The sequence below is a fragment of the Macaca fascicularis genome, chromosome 4 (assembly GCF_037993035.2).
Source record: "Macaca fascicularis isolate 582-1 chromosome 4, T2T-MFA8v1.1".
In the NCBI taxonomy this organism is placed as follows: domain Eukaryota; kingdom Metazoa; phylum Chordata; class Mammalia; order Primates; family Cercopithecidae; genus Macaca; species Macaca fascicularis.
The window spans coordinates 113,169,879-113,190,203 of NC_088378.1; the positions used below are offsets into that span (position 1 = coordinate 113,169,879).

Consider the following 20,325-nt stretch of genomic DNA (forward strand, 5'->3'; position numbering starts at 1 on the left):
TTCTTATTTGACATATTTATTTTAGGCACTTTGGAGAACCACTGTTAGTTTTAGGAAAGAAACAATGTGTTTCCTCAAATTATCATTATGTATACATTATATTTATTGATTTTTTAATTAATTTAAGGTTAATTTTGATAATAACTAAACTACTTGCCTAAGTAGTTTAAATACAGTCAATCTGTATTTAAAAATCTACCATTAAAATACTTTTTATGAAACTCTAATAAGAAGAGTTAGAAAAACCATTCTCTCTACTCACATGAATGACAAGTCTCTCAAGAAAACCTAATGAAGTGTTTTAGAAAGTAACTAAAACCCGCTTAATCTTTTATTGAGATCAAGGCATGTCAACATGTCAGTCATTTCTCCTCACCAGGTTAATTTAGAATTGGAAACACTCCTCAGGAGGAAACAAGAAGGTATTGGGTAAGCCATACACAATCAGTGCTTCAAAAATAGGAAGAATTAGATCATCTTAAATTCTGAAAGAACCTGATATGTTGCAAAACGCCCAGCATTAAGGACAGATAAAGAACCTAAGGTGAAATTCTGGTTTCACTGGTAGGTGAAGAGAAGCCTAGCTTCACACACACAAAAGAAAGTTTAACATATGAATAGCATATATAAGGAATCAGGAATGTTTATGAATGTATACAACTGTCAAAGTATGCAATAAGGAGTGGTGAAGACTGTGGCAGACTGGAACGTATGTGCCCTATCTAAAGCGACTATCATTTTTTCAACATTAGGATATTGTGGCCAAGTAGTCTAGGTTAAAAAAAAAAAAAAGGAGGTCAGTAATGCTTGTTATTTTTTCCTCCCCAAGAAGAGCTGGAAGTCTAGGTTTTCCAGTTAGTATTCCTGCATTTAGAAACCACCCCAGGCCGGGCGCGGTGGCTCAAGCCTGTAATCCCAGCACTTTGGGAGGCCGAGGCGGGTGGATCACGATGTCAGGAGATCGAGACTATCCTGGCTAACATGGTGAAACCCCGTCTCTACTAAAAATACAAAAAAAACTAGCCGGGCGTGGTGGCGGGCGCCTGTAGTCTCAGCTACTTGGGAGGCTGAGGCGGGAGAATGGCGTGAACCCGGGAGGCGGAGCTTGCAGTGAGCCAAGATCAGGCCACTGCACTCCAGCCTGGGAGACACAGCGAGACTCCGTCTCAAAAAAAAAAAAAAAAAAAAAAAAAAAAAGAAACCACCCCAAAACCTCGTAGTCTAGAACAACTGCTTTTACTACGCTCAGGAATTTTTTTGTGCATCTGGAGTCTTACCAAGGTACAACAAGGGTCGCTTGTTTTTGCTCCACTATGTCTGGGGCCTCAGCTGGGAAGGCTCAGAAGCTGAGGGTGACTCAATGGCTGGGATGTGAAATCACCTGGGGATTCTTCTCATATTATACATAGCAGTTGATGCTGGCTGTCAGCTTGTCCCTTAATTAGCACTGTTGCGTGGAGCACCCATACAGTCCTCTCCATGTCACTTAGGCTTCCTCATAGCATGGCAGCTCAGGCTACCAGATATGAGTATCCCAAAAAGCAAGAGAGAAGTTGCATTACTTTTTATGACTTAGCCTCATTCTGCAAACACCTCACAAGTCCAACCAGATTCAAGAGAAGGGATAATAGCCTTTACCTGTCAGTGGGTGACAGCATGATTCAAGAATGGAAGAAAACATGTTGTAGCCATTTTTTTAAAATAAAACCTGCTACATCAGTTTTTCTGTGCAATACTCTGATTTTCAGATGCTGACCACTAATTTAAAGAAATTATACAGTTTAAGGATTCAAACATATCTATAGATAGCTATGATTTTCTAAATTCTGTTCAACACAAAATAATCAAGATAGAGAAAAAAATGTCAGTATTCAGGAAATTCTTCCAAAGGCACAGTAGGCAGGATGTACTAAAATACAGAGGACTATTTATAAACAATTAGAGAAGAAGACAGACATTCAGATAAACACATAGCATGTGATAAGTACTGTGCTGGGAGGATGTGTTAGAGGATATGAGAGAGCATGGGAGTTCACATAGGTAGAGGGTTAAGAGAAAGTATCACAAGACTTCTCAGAAGAGCTGATGCCAGGGTAAGATTGTAATGTTAAGTAAAACTTAGGCAAGGACCTCATCACGTGCAAAGACAAAGAAATGAGAATATGATTCATTACTAAAGAACTACATTTTCTTCAGGCAGATCAGATATTTGAAAATGTTGGGGCATATCGTTGAGGTGATAGGAAGGAAATAAGAAAGCCTAAACACACCACTAAGAAATAAGAAAAAATGAGTATTTGGATAGAATTTGACGTTATCATCAAATCTAGAATTTAGCAAGACCAAATTTATCTCTGGAAAAAATTATGCTCATCCTTTTTCTGCACCAGGCCAATGTAGTTATCTGAACTCAGTAAATTCTCCGTTGGCCGCCATTTCATCCCTTTCCTGAGCAACCTTTCTATGCTTTCATTGTTTTATTTAGTTTCTTAGTCAATTTGCATGTTTAAAAATAATTTAAAAAAAAAAGCCTCCAGGTCTTGCTATTTTGCACTTACACCCTGGTAATGAGAGAAGAGAGATGTTTTTATATTTTTGTATAAATATACAGGGTACAGTTGTAATTTGTTCTATGCATAGATTGCATAGTAGTGAAGTAAGGGCTTTTAGGGTAACCATCACCCACATATCATACATTGGACCTATTAAGTAATTTCTCATCACCCACTTCCCACCTGGTTCTCCCACTCTTCCGAGTCTCCATTGTCTGCCATTCCACACTCTACATCCATGTGTACATATTATTTATCTCCACTTATAAGGGAGAAATACAGTATTTGTCTTTCTGTGTTTATTTCACTTAAAATAGTAGCCTCCAGTTCCATCCATGTTATTGCAAAATACATGATTTCATTCTTTTTTATGGATGAGTAGTATTCCATTGTGTACATATACTGTGTTTTCCTTATGCAGTCATCCATTGAAGGACACATAGGTTGATTATATCTTTGCTATTGTGAATAGTGCTGTGATAAACGTGAGTGCAGGTAATTTTTTATACGTATATATAAAATGATTTATTGTCGTTTGGGTAGTTACTTAGTAGTGGGACCACTGTATCAAATCATAGTTCTATTTTTAGTTCTTTGAGAAATCTACATACTGGTTTCCATAGAAGTTGTACTAATTTACATCTCCACCAGCAGTTTATAAACATTTCCTTTTCTCCACATCCTTGCCAAATTCTGCTATTTTTGACTTTTTAATAACAACCATTCGGACTGATATGAGATGGTATCTTATTGTGGTTTTATTTGCATTTATCTAATGATTGGTGATGTTGATGTTGGCCATTTTTATGTCTTCTTTTGAAAAAAATGTCTATGTGTTTGCTTACTTTTTAATGGGATTATTTGAGGGATTTTTTTGTTGTTATGTTGAGTTGTTTGGGTGCCTTGTAGATTCTGGATATTAGTCCTTTGTTAAATGAATAGTTTTTAAATATTTTCTCCCATTCTGCGGGTTGTCTGTTCACTCAAGTAATTATTTATTTTACTGTGCAGAAGCTTTCGAATTTAATGTAGTCCCTTTCGTCTATTTTTGTTTTTGTTACCTGTGCTTTTGTGATCTTAGTCATGAATTATTTGCGTAGACCAAAGCGTAGAAGAGTTTTTCCTAAGTTTCCTTCTAGTGTTTTTATAGTTTCAGGTCTTACATTTCAGACTTTAATACATCTTGAGTTGACTTTTGTACATGGTAAAAGATACGAATCTAGTTTCATTCTTCTGTGTATGGCCATCCATTTTTTCTAGCATCCTTTATTGAAGAAGGTGTGTTCTTTCCCCAGTGTATATTGTTGTCAGTTTTGTCAGTGATCAGATGGCTGTAAATATGTGGTTTTATTTCTGGGTTCTATATTCTGTTTCATTGATCTATGTGTATATTGTGTACAAGTACCGTGCTGGTTGGTTACTATAGGCTTGAGATTCATATGGAATCAAAAAAAGAGCCCGAAAAGCCAAAGCAATTCTAAGAAAACAAAAACAAAAAAACTAAAGGTATCAGATTACCTGACTTCAAATTGTACTACAAGGATATAGATAAGGAAGATATTTATCTTCTAACACTGCAGTCCACATGGAAAAAGAAAGATCTTTGTGGTCTTAAATCATAGAATTGGAAAACTAGTAACAACACACTTTATATCTTTGGAGGACCTCAGAAAAGAAAATCGAATTTATCTGGGGAAAATGTGGGATAGAGTCAAAAGAAGATACAGATATTATTTAGTTTTTATAATTAGAATTTCAAATTTCTTCAACATCTTTTGATGTGTTATTAAATTCATGTTTATTAAGGGTTTGCTATTTTGCTAGGTGCTAGTAATGGAATGGTTAACAAATATGGTACATTAAAGTATGGGTTCACAATCCTCCAGTTGCAATGCTGTACATCAGATGTTTCATATTCAGAATTTTTTGTATTTTAGAAAGACAATATAATGTATATTTTGTATATTGCGTATCACTACTTGTGACATCTGGGCCAAAAATATATATTAGTATTATTGTATTAAGTATATGAATAACTATACTAAGCAAGATATAAATTATTATAAATAGCTTTTTATCATGTTAGGTCAGAATTTTGTTGCTTAATTCCTTCAGACACCCTATTTGAGAAGAAACTTTTGGTTTTATAGCTTTTGGATTTGAAATTTGAGGATAAATAATTGTGGACTTGTGTTACATAATATTCAGTACTATTAAATTATAGGAGACATATGAAAGAAGCAAAAGAGAAGTGTGAAAGGCTAGGCAGGGGGCACAACCATTTCCAAAGGTAGAACTTGACTACTACTAATAATAATAGCTAAACTACTAAGCATTTGCAATGTGCCAGATGCCTATATTAGGTACTTTGTAAACATTATCTAATGAAGTAAATAATTTTATCCTCATGTTACAGATAAGGAAACTAGGATTCCAAATGTTTGCCATGTCCAGGACTTTATAGCTTAATAAGTAAAAGATCCAAACTTTAAACTGGTTTCTGTCCAATTCCAAAGATGGACTCTCTGTCCTAATATCATATTGCTTCCCGAATACTTCATTATATTTTTTAAACACCCCAGCTTATTGGAAAACTCTAAAACTGAAAGAACATCTACCTCCTTCTAATCTCAATTTACATACATTGGTCTCTAATGTGTCATGTAAACCTACATATAAATAAATCTAGGTTGTTTTTGCATCCACGTGTCAGCCTTGCTTAAAGAAGAAGATATCCCTCTGTCAATATCCAACCTAGAATGTGGTAGAGTATTCTTGATTATAGTTCCTCACCCCTCCCTACTTTCATGACCTTTGCAGTGTGATTTTTCAGTACCTCTCAACAAAGTGGCAGAGTATGTTTTTCTGACTTTTGCTATAATGTATATGGCCTCGACTGATACAGTAAAGTCACAACTAAACCCAGGTCTTAGGAGGTTTATGTGTTTCCCACTTGTCTTCTTGCCATTGCCATGAAAAGAGCTCCCCCATGTGCCTGATTTTCTCTTAGTCTTGGCTTCAGAATGAACACATGAGGAGCTCAGACCTCAGGGAGTGCCAAGCCCAGCTCTGTGCATAACTAGAACAGAGTACAGGAAGCCCAGCCTAGATCAGCCAACTTCCAGCCAAACCAAAAGCTCATGAACTAAGTAATTTCTTATTGTTGTATGATGTTGATATTTTGTAGTTGTTTGTTATGCAGTCTTACTATACCAGTGACAAACTGGTATCAAGAATAATTGCCCCAGACATTATTTCCTTCAACTATTCTTGGTATATCATAATTCCCATTTCACCAAATATCTTAGATGTTTTCTCCTGAAACAATTCCAGTGGTCCTAGTGTCCATCTTAAAGTTGGGCTCAGTGATCTTGAGATATATCAGATGAGAGTTGATGGGTGCAGAGAAAGGGCACTATTACATCCTGTGTTTCTTTCTTCAAAAGTCCTTCAACATATATGAATTTGTGGTTTTCTTAAGTGGCTATGTCACATTATTGTATTTTATTAAACTTGTTATCAACTGAAAACTTAGGTTCTTTCTAAATTAACTGTTGTCAAACCAGTTCTAACATTATCTTGAGTTTTCACAATTGATTTTTTTAAACCTAAGCCTAGAAATGCACATTTATGTCTGTGACATTTCACCTTGTTATTTAAGCTTCTTATTACTGGTTTTGAACTCTCTTTTGAATATTAATTCTTAAAACAGGATACTAGTTATACTTCCTAGCACATCTTATATTTATTATTTTTATTCAAATACTATTCAAGAAAAAATTTAGGAAAAAAGAACACCAAGAATTAAGTTTAGTAGCAACCTTTAAATTGACATTGACCACTAATTAAAGTTCCATTAGAACAGTTGTAAACATAGCCACAAATCTATGTGTCTGTACTGTCAGTCAGCTTACAAATTATTCACATAGAAATTAAATAGTGTTTTTAAATTATTCATTTATTCAACAAATATTTATTGAATATCACTGTTCTGGACTTATGTATACAGAAACAAATAAGGTATTGCTCAGGCTTTGATTAATTCACAGTTACTATAGGTTTTTGAAAAGTATGATCTCAGACTTCTGCATCAGGAACACTGTAAATGCAACTCCAGATTTCTGAGCCCCTGCTGAGCCCAGTTGCATTAAAATCTGAAGAATGGGGCTCAGAAGTTTGCATTTTTTGCCCAGCATTCTTATAATGCTTATGCATACTAGATGTTAAAAACCATTGTGATAAAGAATTAGATCAAGATTGGGAAAAAAAAAAAAAAAAAAAGCAGCTCAGGTACAATGAGAGCTGATCTACCTGAAGGTGTGAGCAGAGTCTTACACAAGACAAGTGAGAAAGGGTGAATCTTGCCTGGGAGGGTGGGTAAATACATAATACAAAGCTGACCATTCAGCTGGATATCAGGAGGATGATGAATACCTTCCTGGATGAACATGTAGAAGGAGTTTCATGTAGAAAAAGATTACCATAGTCAGGGACATAGAGTCATAAAAAACTCAGGTCTTTAAGAGATACTCCACCATGTCTTGATACAGAGTATATTAAGAGGGAAGTGACAGGGAAGAGGCTGGATAGAATTAAAACATAGAAAATGGACTTGTACTCGGTGCTAAGGAATTGCAATCTGAGAGAAAAGGAAGACATGAAAATACATGGTTAAAATTGAGTTCAAAGTATGTCGCAGTGATGGCAAACAAAGACAAACAGAATTCTGATTTCCTTTCTCTTTGCAGTAATTTGGCATTATTACTAATGTTTTGTAGTAAGCAGGTCTTATAATGCTTCTAATCATGAAACAGTAAAAAATGCACCTGACTTTAGGTACATGCCAAGAGTCTCTGGGTGAATGTGACATTTTTTTTTCTTATAGAAAGCAAAACTGCCAAAATGAAATCATTGTTATCAGCTCACATATTCTTTCTCCAGACTCTGGTCATTTAAATTTCTAAAGTCTGATGCATGAAAATAACCTTTTGCTTAATAAGTAACAAGTGATTTTGGAACATCACACAAACACAGGTGAAATTCCATTTGGGACTTGAATGAGGAAGAATATAAATCACTATTAACACATAGCTGTAGTGCAGCTTGCACCAATGAATTCAGTAGCAAAGTCAACTAGATTAAAGTATTGAAATAACTAGAAATTATACCGATGTTTACAGCACTGAAATCCTAGTGATACTCATGAATTGTGACAGCCAAAGATATATGTGATATAGTTAAAATTATGTCCATTTCAACGAGGGTTCAGTAGCTTCTATGTACTTGTACCAAAAGCATGTAACAGTTCATTTAATAACATCATGAACCACTGAGCCTAATTAGTCAGTAGAAAGCATTATTTATAGAAAATTATTGCTATGTTCAAATAATAATTCTACATGATAAAACAAAGATTAGTATTTTGTTATAAAATTGCTCATCCCTCATTTATGTAATAAAGGGTCAAAGTAAGCAAAAAGTAAAAGCTAAATTGAAAAGACAATATTGAAGAGTGTTTATAAAGGGAGACAATTTGCAGAATTCTGTGCGCATTGTTATATTCAAAAAGCAAAAGCATGTATAAATATATTTCCTTCTCATTTGAGATATGAGGTTACCTCAAATGAGGCAAAATACCCATTTTTTATAAAAGGAATCATTGCAAAGCTGATCATAATTCTACACTAGATGCCTTATATAGATCATCTATCTTGATTCTTAATCTATGAATACAGCAAATATGTCACTTTCCTCATGAATAATCAGCCTATATTTCATCCTGTGAACATTAAATACCATCAACTAAAACTTAAGAGGGCATATATGGTTATTTCATGTTTCAGAATATTTCAAGAAGATGAAATCTCTCCAGCGCCGCAACTTTTACGAATATTAAAAAGAGAAGCTTTGCACCTATACGTTTATTGAGTGGACAAATACCAATTATTAATAGTTATTGAGCACCTGATGTGTACTAGACCCTTAAAACAGCCCTATCACAGGTTATCTCATTAATACTTCAAGTCGACATCACTGTTGCCCATATTTAAAGATCAGGAAACTGGGAGTTGTTAAGATTAAATGATTTGTCCAAAATGACACTCAGCAGTTCTCAATTTTAATTTCAATACTTTTTTGGATTCTGTATATCATTTTTAGAAAAAGTACTGATTGTATTCCAAGTGGATCACAGAATGGAGACTTCACTATTCTCTATCATGAGACTATGGTCTTCTCTTGTCTCACAGTGAGTTGGCTGTGAGTGGGAGATTTACATCTTTGACTTTCTCAAAACAAACCAATCAGAAAAATAACTGCAGGAAGTTATACTGTTTTCTATCTACCTACCAATATACCTATATGTCTATTTATGTTTAATGTATTTATTGTACTCATTAATTTTGGAAGACAAAAAGTTATGTTACATTTATACAGAAACATGACTGCCATGTAGCACAATGCTTTCCGTGTAATGTTATTCATTGAATGCATTGAATAAGTAAATAATACAGTAATAACATTTCAAAAATATTTAAAAATTATTTATTCAATCTTAACAGAATTTCAAAGATACTTTAGAAATGTAGTAATAAAACCCATGATCTTTGCTTTGTTAGTCTGTGAGAGCCAGTGATATTTGAGCACAGAGAGACGTATTTTGATTGAAACATATACATGCAAAAAAATGTATTTTATTTAATATTTTTTAGTACACAAAATGATCAATTTTTCAATTTTTGAGTAAAAATTGTTGAGATATTTCTACTTCTTTGAAATATATTTTAATTATTCCAATACTTAGAATGTATAAAATAAAAGTTATCTAGGGAGTTTGAAGGGTTGATGTGGTTTATTTTCATACCAATGTGAATGTAAGGGTATTGAATTCTCAGCAAAGCAAATGATCACACATGTGAGCACTAAATTCTAATGTCAGAGAGATTAACTTGTATGTTTTAATTCTCTTGCAGTCCTCAGATTAAAGGCCAATTTCTAAATGGAAAACATCTTGAATGAAAATTTAACTGTCTAAAATATGTACACAGAATGCAGGCTAAATAAGCTATATTTTTTTATATTTAAATATCTTGTCCATTCCAATGATATTGGCACCTGTGATTTTATTATCAAAAGAGATTAAGAATTTTTAACTCTATAGGAATTAATGCATAATAGTAGTTACAAATAGAATATATTATCTTTCCCATGACTTTCCATTATGACTGGATGTATCATGCTTGTTTGTTATACCTATCTATTTTTATGACTCAGAGCATTTCATTTCTAAACCCTTGAAATTAATGGCAGCCTGATAAATAGTATATATCTTCACTTCCTCCTACTTATGGTATTAGTATTAATACTAACTTATAGTATTGATAGTGTTAATCATGACTGGATTCAGAGACTGCCACTCACTTATTTAATTTAGTTATCAAAATTAAAACTTGCTTGAATGTGGTTGCTTTCAAATAAATTTATGTTTTCCCAAATCACTGTAATTTTGCATTTAACTAAAATAATTGACTTTTAACGTTTGAATGAAAAATGTATATTTTTAACCTTAACAGTATTAGAGCCAATATTTTTAAACAGTCATGCCACTTTGATGTTAATGTTACAACTGCTATTTTTATATTGGAAATTTCTTTATAGAACTTACAGAGTTTGTGGTCAAGGAAGGTTTAGGAATGGACCTGATGGCAAAGATGAAGGAGATAGAGAGTCAAGTGAGTTCACAATACAACTTTGGGAAAGACTGCACTTAGGGTGGACATGGAGTAGAATCCTTGATCCCCCACCTCATCTCCTGCAGCTCTCTCTTGCTTCCTCTGCCCTGACACTCTGGCTTTCTTGCCATTCCTTGAATATCCTAAATACACCCGTACCTCAGTGCCTTTATGTTTTCTATTCTTTTTTCCTAGAATGCTCTTCCTCTGAAAACTTAATGTTCCCCCTTCCAGATTTAGTCTTTTCTCCTTAGCACTTATAACTGTTTTTTGTTTTGTTGTTTTGTTTTCTTGTTTGTTTGTTTTTTTGTTTTGTTTTGTTTTGGTTTTACTTGTATAGTATTTTACTTGTGAACTCCATGAGGGCAAATATCTTTGCCTATTTTGTTCACTGCTATATATCCTAACACTTTGAATAGTGTCTGGCACATAATAGGTTATAAATAAATTTTGTCACATAAACTGAGATAAAAGTAGGTTGAAAACATTCACAATATTATTCTGTTCATGCATACCTTGCAACATTTATATATTTTATTCCAACATATCTAAGTGGTATGTTAATATATCTTTCCACTTTATATTCCCAGAATAGTACTGGTACTCCAAATACTTGTTGAATTATGTAATGATTTTTATGTGATCACAATTGTCTAGGTAAACAGAAGGCAAAGACTTTGGTCCTCAATCCCAAGAGAAGTAGTAAAAGAGAACTATCTCAAATTTCCATACCTTAAACCCAAGCCTCATTACCTGGCATAGTTTCTAGGCTTCTTATCTAAATCTCCCAGCCCATGTCTTATCCTCTCCAGGTGAATAGCATCTTTTCCTTATCACTTAGGAGCTATCTAATAGCCAAATCTACTTTTCTGGATACAAACTTCTCAAAACCTTTAGGTTCTCCCACACATTTCTTGAATATAGTCAGATAGTTGCCTCTTATTGAAGTTAAGTCATAGAAGAGTCAAGGAAAGTGGTAAAGGAAATTCTGTAGCTTGTTCCAAATAGAACTGAATGCTAAGGTGATTGATCAGTGGCATAAGATAGCATGAGGGTCCCGAAATAGAACGGGTAGTGAAAGGGAGAGTACACAGGGAGGGCTGGGTGGTGATCAACGGTGATGAAATGAGTTGTTGGATGGTGATTGCAGGTTAGAAGGTGGCTGTTTAGAGTTGGAATGAATATAAAGCACAGAAGTTCCAATACTTCAGTTTATTCATTTGGCCAATATTCCATTTACTATGTGTCAGGCACTGAGTTGCCCCCTGGGAATACAATGATGATGCAAATAGCCCTGAGCTCATGAAAATCACATTTTAGTAGGGAAGACAGATAAGCAAATAATTGCACATTGCACATATAAAGTTGGATTTTCAACAATACCATGCTATTTGTGGGAGGTATATAGCATTACAGGGTTATTGGGTATCTGAGAAAGCTTCCCAGAGGAGGAAAACATTGAAAGGGGATGTTGAGAAGCGTGTGTGCTTGGGACAAGCTCTTGTTCTTGATGGTAGCTGAGATTTTTCTGAGAAGGAAGAGCAGGACAGGTAAATGTAGAGGGGAGCTCACAGCTCATCTAATATTCCTAATCTCAATCAGCTCAAGATCATACTATAAATAGATACCCATTTTTTGTCTAGTATTGTGCAAATACAGATGAGAGTGACTATTTTGGATGTGTATAATGGACTGGATGAATTGCAAAGTTGGATTAGTTTAGGACAAGTAACTTAATTAGCTAAAAATAAATTTTCTTTTCTGGTCTTGGGCTAATACTATCACTCAAAAATTGTGGCAATTAAATAAGAAAGGTTGTATAAAGCTCTTAGCACTGTTTGGTGTGTACCAAGTGCCAGGGAAGTATTAAAGATATATTTTTATGGTTATTATTTTTTCTTGGAGGAGAGAAGAAGTAGAAGAATGTTAAAGAGACAGATTACTTAATTTGTTGTTTAAGGCCCTCTCTTACTTTAAAATTCTTGACTCTAGAAATCGGATGGTAGAGGGGTAGGGGGTAGAAAAGATTTAAATCAATTAGGAATTAGCATATAATGGATGTAGGCTCTGTCTTTCACTGCAGATGTTATTAAAATTTTGGCAAAAAGAGAATTAAGCAAATCCTGCTTCTTAATAACCTATGCATTTGAGTTTGGGCCTCCAAAATATCAGATTTTACAAACCTTTCAAAATGCTTTTGAGTTGATGATTGAAGTTAGCCCAGAATTATCCTGCAAAGTTGTAAAAAAAATACATTAAGCAGTTTTAATGGTGGATCCTAAATGTAGCATCTAATGACCTGAGATATTATAACTTGTGTTCACAGATCATTTATCTTAATATGTCGATTTTCGCACGTTTTATTTTAATAAAAAAGCCCAAGTTCATGGATACAAAGGAAATATAGGTGTAAAAACACAAAGCAGAGATCAATTGTGAAAATTATTCATACTACAATGATTTGCTTATACATTTATTTACACAATAAATATTTGTAGAGCATCTACTACGTGTTGAATAATGTGCCAGGTGTTGATGATACAGCATCAAAAAAGAAAGACACTGCCCGCAGAGTGACCTGTTTAAGCCAAAATATAATCATGCTTCCCTCTTAAATCCTTCATTGTCTTCAATGGATCTTAATATAAAATCCAAGCTGCTTACCATGTTAAGACAAGGTCCTTCAAGATTTGGTCCCTGTATATGTCTCGAGATTGAATATTGAGCCCCTCTCTCCCTAATACTGACACGCGGTCACTCCAGAGAAGTAGCTGCTAATGGCATACTTTTTCTTCCCTCTGGGACTTGGCTGGTGCTGACCTGCTACCATAAGTCTTCTTCATTCCATCTTACTCAGGAAATTTCTACTTATTTTTAGGGTTTCCATATATGATGAACAACAGCAACGACAAAAAGAATGAATGAGGCACTCTTTAACACTTGTTTAATGGCTTTTCTATTAGACCAATTTCCATGAAGCCCTTTTCAGCCCCGTTTATTTGATGTTTAGTGTTTTACAAAATAGACTGAATGTATCTATATGTAGCTACTAGCCATTTGTTTTTGTTTTATGGTCATTATACTATTACTTTGTATGGTTAGGGATGATGAAAATGAAAGAATGTGTTGGGATATGTGAAGGTGGGAGAAACACATGCAGCTAGTTTCTATGGGAAGGTAGGACTTTCTCTAGAAGGAATAGACAAATGAAAATCATCTTTAAAACCTACCTGCAAGTAGGTTTTCCAACATAAGCATTCCATAGGTATAGGTTTCCCACCATAGGCATGAAGGTGAACTGTTGGTTAACTTCACTTTCAGTACTGGGAATAAGATATTTTCTCCTCCAAGGGAAGATTCAGTATAATAATCATAATTAGCAGATAATACAACAGTACTGAGATCTGGATGGAAGTTGTGGAGTCTTAAGCTATTTTGTGAGGGGTTTCCCATTCCTTCAATCTAGCAGTGTTTAGTGAATACCTTGAATGACATTAAGAGGGGGTTGTGGTTGGTGGTGAGAGTTGATATATCTACATGTGTGTTATACTCATTCATCTACACAGTAGCTTCAATGTTTTTTAAATAGCCTTTCATGGAGCTTTAGGAAGCTTAATAGAAGAATTTGATAGAAACATAAGTAGATATAAAAATAAAGGCACTATCAATTTGCAATTTGAGGATGGGGACCTGGCTGAAAATTTATCTTTGCTTGACTAATATCTCTATCAATACAGTATAATTGCACAATATAATAAGGTTTCCGTGTAAATGCTGATGAGAACAAAATTTAAGAATACCCCCTTAAATGCTAAAAATAGTTAGATAGTTATATATCCTTCACATGTGATTTTCATGTTGTTGTTTCATAATATTTTTAACATAGGTTAATTGGCTTGATTATAGTATCCTTGTGTATCAAAAGGTTGTGTTTATACCATAACTATGTGCAATAAAATAATAAAATGAATTTTTAAAATATGTGACATTGACTAGCAAAAGTCAGCTCTATACTTCTTTTCATTATTTCAGAAGGCTGCTATTTTTATTACATTTGTTTCATTTATCATGTTCTTTAATCATGTTGAAATAGGAATAAATGTAGACAAATGAATTCTATATAAATACAACCTGGTTATTTTTTAATTCACTATTACTCTATATTCTAGAAATATAGTGATTAAGGTTTCTAAACACACTGTTACAATTATGGAGTTGTTAATTAAAATTATGGCAATTATCAGTGATTTGGAACTTAATTACTTTGGTGGTTATAGCAGATATAATTTTTCTAGGAACTGGCACATACTTGAAATCAAGATATATCATGTTAGCTGCATTGATTCAAAGTATATCTAATAATTAGTAAAATTTTCCACACCATTTTGGCTTTTTGACTTCTAGACCTTAGACACTAAAAATAATGAAATAAATTAGTATGTAAATAAGTGGAGTAAATGAGGCAGGAGTCAATAGCAGATTAATATGTTACTTTTAATTTGAATTTTACTTTTATCAAAAAAGAAATGAGTTGTTTTTGTTTTACTGTTCCAATTGCTGTCAATATAAGTGGACATCCTTTCTGAAGCATACACAAAATTCTATAAAGAAATTTCCTTCAAAATGCTCTAAGATTATTCATGTTCAAATACAATGATCTCTAACTTCAGTCTTTAAAATTCAATCATTTATTCATTCATTCAGCAAATGTTACTGAATGTCTGTTAGTCTTCAAGGGATTCTGTTAATTGCCAACTGTATGATTTTGGGATATGGACTAAGCTTCCATAATAAGGAGGTCTCACAATGCAGTGGTTCAAACAGTAGAAAAGTTTATCTCTCCTACATAATAGGCTAGGGCAAGTAGGTGGGCTCTGCTCCATGGCATCATTCACGGATCCAGGCTAGTGAGAAGCCATCATTAACATGAGTCCAAAATGACTCTAGCCATTGCCATTTCCAGCCAGTTACATGAAAACTGAAAGGAAATAGAGGATAAGCAAGTCATAAAAAATTAGTAACATAACTCTGCACGTAGACACTCAAAGGTAAACGAGACTAGAAAATGTAGTTTTGAGCTGATCAATATATCTTATGGAATAAGGGACGAATTGGTTATAGAGGGGAAAAATGAGAAGTCTTCTATAGCCCAATGCTGTAGTCATCCACATGTGAGTGAATATCTTTCTTTCTATGAAAAAAAAGTACCTACTTTCTTCCCAACAAAGAATATCTAAGTTTCATTCCAATTATTGCGACCAGTCCAAAATCCAGGACCTCTGGAAAATATGCAGATCTCGACATTAAGTATTGATGTAGTTCTTTACAATTTGGCAACCTGAAAATGATAAATTATCTTTCTTATTCTCAACCTTCTTCCCCATACAAAACACTCAATATTAAGTGGTCAAAGGGGAACAGAATAACTGCAATGGAAGCTGTCATGAGAAAAACAGAAGAAAACACATAAGACTCAGTGGGCAATAGCAGTTGCAAAATCCTGCCAAGAGATAAAGACACCTAGAAACAGCAGTGAAATGTTTTGTTTTGTTTTTTGATAAGGGCATCTGGCAACCTCAGTTCTCCTTTCTGGGAGTCAAGTCAGATATCCTGGAAGGATCTTCTTTATCCCAGTGGATAAATGAACTTATCCATGGCCGTATCTTAATCCCGTAGAGTATGCCCTCCTTGGGAACTTTACAATTTTTGCTGCATGCTTTCTTCTGGTGTATGTTTAGAAGCCTAAGGATTGTTCTAGGGATCATATATGGTAGCAAAGTCCAATGGGAAGATGTGAGGACATCTTTGAGCAACATATATTATCTCTTGCTATTGAAATAGAGAAGCAACTAACTTCACTGTACCCTGTTAAGCCTCGAAGTTTTGAACCTTCTATCAATTTAAATTATAGAACTAACACATAAATCAGAAAAAGATAGCCTCTCTTAGTAAAGTTCTATTTACTTTTATATCATCTTATAAAATGACCATTCTTATTTGAACTCTTATAATTTGTAAACCTTTCTTAAAAGTAGCAAGGATCACCAATAGTTGGGCTTTGTTCAACATTTTTCTCTAGCAATGTGTATCCAGGTCCATAGCCTGCTTTCCAAGTTGTCACTGGTAATGGTATAACAACAGCCATCAGTTTCCCACCCTAAAGTATTTTTTCTTTGCACCCTCCACCCTCCTACTAAGCTAATACTCTATAGTTTGAGATTTAAATGGTAATTCCACATTTCTACATACTTATTTCTATGTTCATCCACTCTATTGTAACAGAGGCTCAAAATTCAGTGACTCAAATAATATTTTTAAAATGTATTTTTCTCTTAACAATCCCCGAGGCAAGCAGTAGTGTAAAGTAAGACTGCTCCATGTGATCTTTTAGAGGCAGAGGTACCTCCCGTGTTGCAACTCATGACTTCTTAAAGCATTGTCTTTATTTGCATTGTAGATACTAGATCATCACTTTGAATGCCTTCTACCAACTGAGAAGGTAAAGGTGCACAAGCCCAGGATGAGGAGATTATTCTTAAATGAGAAAGGATGTTGATTTCCACTCCCATCTCTGCACACATCCCATGTGTCCTAACTTAGTCATGAGGGCACATCTAGCTGAAAGGGTGTATTCACTATTAGTGCAGCCATTTGTCCAAGTAAACATTTATCTGTGGAAGAAATGAGAAGTTCTATTTTAATAATCTAAGGTATAGACTGTGGCAGAGTCCATTTTGATTATTATACATCATTTTCCATTATCTTTCATTATTTTACAAATATCTTGTATGTTCTGTTCTCCCTTGTTTAGAGTTCTGAAAGTTCAAATTCCCTCTTGCTGTGTATGTATCACTTATGATAGACAATAACTGTGCTTCCTTATATTCTCTCCCACTGCTGTTCTTTTTCTGTCTCTTATCTTAACAATTAAAATAAAAAGTGAGAAACATATTAATGCCACGCAATGCTGTTAAAGTGCTACTGGTCTTCGCACAGCACACTTTGGGGAACATGATCAGGGGCTTACTCACAGAAAATATGTTGATGATGACAAGGGAAGGAGAAGCTTCCCTCAATGCCAGCATTTTCCTCTATGTTGCTATAAGTGGGACTGCTGGTTGTTAAATTATTTTCTTATGAAGTTCACCTCTTAATCGTTTAAAGAATCAATTTAACAACTCTCAGGAATTTGCTATATCTCTATGAGGACTCTGAGTTGGGTTGCATCATTTCTATCATGTCAAGTATGTGAAAGAAGAGATACGCCTCCAGATTCCAGCCAATGCCATTAGCCTTCTACAATCTCCAGTCATTAGAAGGATGTAGAGAACACATTACCGTAATTTTTTAGACAGTTTGAATGTAAACATGTTGGGCAGTGAGGGCTGAGCTAGGCAATCATTTTTTCAGCTTCTTTACACTTATATTGAAGTTCATGCATTATAAGTTGCTTCCAAGGAAGATAAGGATGACCAAAGTTTTCTCTGCCCCTCTTTTTATATCTGATATATAGACTTTTCTTTTTTTCTTCTCTTTCTTTACTATCAATAAAATCAAAAGTACTTAAAATAATGAGACCTATGGAATTGCTTTGCAGGATAATAATAACCACATTCAGAGAACATCTAATTTTAGGCCCTTCTGTCGTTCCTTCCATCCTAACCCTTTGACATCTATCCCCTACCCTCAGCCCTTATACAATTTGGTTTTTGATATTCAGCCATTGTCTCGATACACTTTTATATACTTAAAATGAATTACTAACCTTGACATAACTTATAAATTAAGATTTATATAGGGGGGCAATGATTGATATCTAACTTTAAACCAAGAAGTGTATTTGAAGGAAAATATAATGTATCATGAATATTTATAGATCCCTCAGTGAGATTAAAAATATATGAATTATCCCAATAATTAAATTAAATTAATTTTCACTTTTGCATGTTATTCTTTTTAAATCGTGACATGATTTTATTAGGCTACTCAATTAAATGGTGTCTGGGCTTCCTATGAGCAATTTATTCTATTGTCCTATAAATATTCATTGAGCAGCTGTTATGTGCCAAACATTGTTCTAGAAAATCTGCTTGGAACAACGAGAGGAAATGAATAAATGAGAGACCAATTTTCTATACCAAGAAGTTTATATTCTAGAAGTGGGGAATAGCCAATAAATAAATTAGCAAATGGGTGTTTGTGTGTTTGTTTGTATAATATATATGGTGGTGATTAATGAATGCTAAGGTGAGCAAAGCAATGTAGGTGTGGGTGGGCCCTGGTCTAAATATATTGATCAGGGAAACCTCTCATAAGTGACATTTGAGTGAGCTCTGAAAGAATGAGAAAAGGGACAACTGGACATTTAGAAAAATCATGTTTCGGGTAGGAGAAACAGCGAATGAAAAAGTCCTGACACAGTAATGTGTTTGTAGTGTTCAGAGAACATCTAGGAGCCCATGTCCCCTGAGTAAGGTGGGTGAACAAGGAGAAAGTGTTAGAGCATGAGGTCTGAGAAATTCTGGGGGGGGAGGGGGGGGCAAACGGTGTAGGCAAAATAAGAAGTTTTTATTTTTCTCCTAAAGAATACGGGAAGCTATTTATGAATTTTTGAGTAGAGAGCTAATATGATCTAATTTATTTCTATAAAAATGACTTTGACTACTACGTAGATAATAGCAACAGAGCAATCAGTGCATAGAAACCACTTAGAAGGATAGCATTCTCATTTAAATGAGAGATAGTAATAACTTTAACTCAGTGATAGCTCTGGATATGTTTAGACATGTTCAGATTCCGGATATATTTTGCAATTCGAAGTGAATTTGCTACTAGATAGAACATTAGGAACTAGATGAGACTGCCTAGGGAGTAAGTATGAATAGAAAAGAGAAACATTCAACTGAGCCCTAGTGGTCTCCAAGAATAAGTGATTGGGAAAATGAGAAGGTAACCATAGGGAAGAATGAAGAAATGAAGTGCACTTGAAGACCCATGAAAGAGGAGATCTCAGAAGCAAGTGAAGTGTTTGCAGAATCATGAAATAATCAACCGTGTTAAATGGTGCTAAAGTAAAATGTACACTAAGTCTTGGCCATTGAATGTGAATATGTTAAGATCTTGTCAAGAGCTGTTTCAGTGGAGCAGTGGAATGGCAGCCTGATTGAGCGTCTTCAAATGCCTATGGAGAAGAGTCAGTGAAAAGAGTGAGTAGAGTCACTTCTTTTCAAGAAATGGGATAATTGCTAAAAGGAGTTATGTAGATGAGGGAGAGCTTTTTACGGATAAGAAACACATAAGCTTTGAAATGCTAGTAGGCATCATGCCTTAAAGGGGGAAGTGGATGCAGCAGGAAACAGTGAGGACAATTGTAAAGGGGTAACAGAGTGGGTCGGAGAGAGAGTGTCCTTTGAGTAAGAAATGGAGGAAGAACACCGTTGACAGTTATTGAAATGTGGAAGCATCTAGTAAAATGTCGAGTGAAACAAAATAGCTTATTTATTTGGGGAGTGCACAGACATGATGTGAAAGGGATAGAGGGGAGTATAAATATAGTTTAGTGTTTCAATGTGAAAAAAATGATGCATATTTCTTAAGATAACAGCATTAAAAGCCATACATGATTGACCAGATTGTCATCTTAGAGAGCACTTTTTCTTGGAAATAGGCCTTTTATAACTCTCTTCTTGACAGATTTTGAAGTGTTATACTTGTGTTTTAGGGGAAATTTGATTTATCAAATTGGAGGATAGAGATAAAGAAATACTGAGGTGGCATTACAAAACATCATAGCACTCCTTGTCAATAACCTGTGTTTTTCTTACTGAAGATTTATTTAGGATTGTGTTTTATGCCTTAAAGTTCCTGGAATATTACCTCAGCACACATTTTGCCTTCAAATTCCATATGAGTTTCTGGGTTGATTTTCCCGGTTACAGTAACATTGATTGCTGTCTAAATTTGTTGCAGTGTGCCTGAATACTATGACTACGGTCATGGAGTAAGTGAGGATGCCTATGACAGCTACGGTAAGACCTTTTCTT

General features: G+C 34.5%; 1 protein-coding gene across 23 annotated transcripts in view; it reads left to right on the forward strand.

Moving 5' to 3' along the window:
* The window catches only part of KHDRBS2 (KH RNA binding domain containing, signal transduction associated 2), a 634,276-nt gene that overhangs the window by 551,455 nt on the left and 62,496 nt on the right, over positions 1 to 20,325 (forward strand). For 19 of the 23 annotated variants that reach the window (XR_010586373.2, XR_012434458.1, XR_012434459.1 and 16 more), the window contains exon 8: positions 20,252 to 20,310. The exons of the other annotated variants lie outside the window; for them this stretch is intronic. Coding sequence is in view for 1 of the 19 variants with exons in the window: in XM_045391082.3 (XP_045247017.2) it covers positions 20,252 to 20,310 (59 nt within the window). In the remaining 18 variants the exon portion in view is untranslated. The remainder of the gene's footprint in view (positions 1 to 20,251; positions 20,311 to 20,325) is intronic. 23 annotated transcript variants of the gene reach the window in all.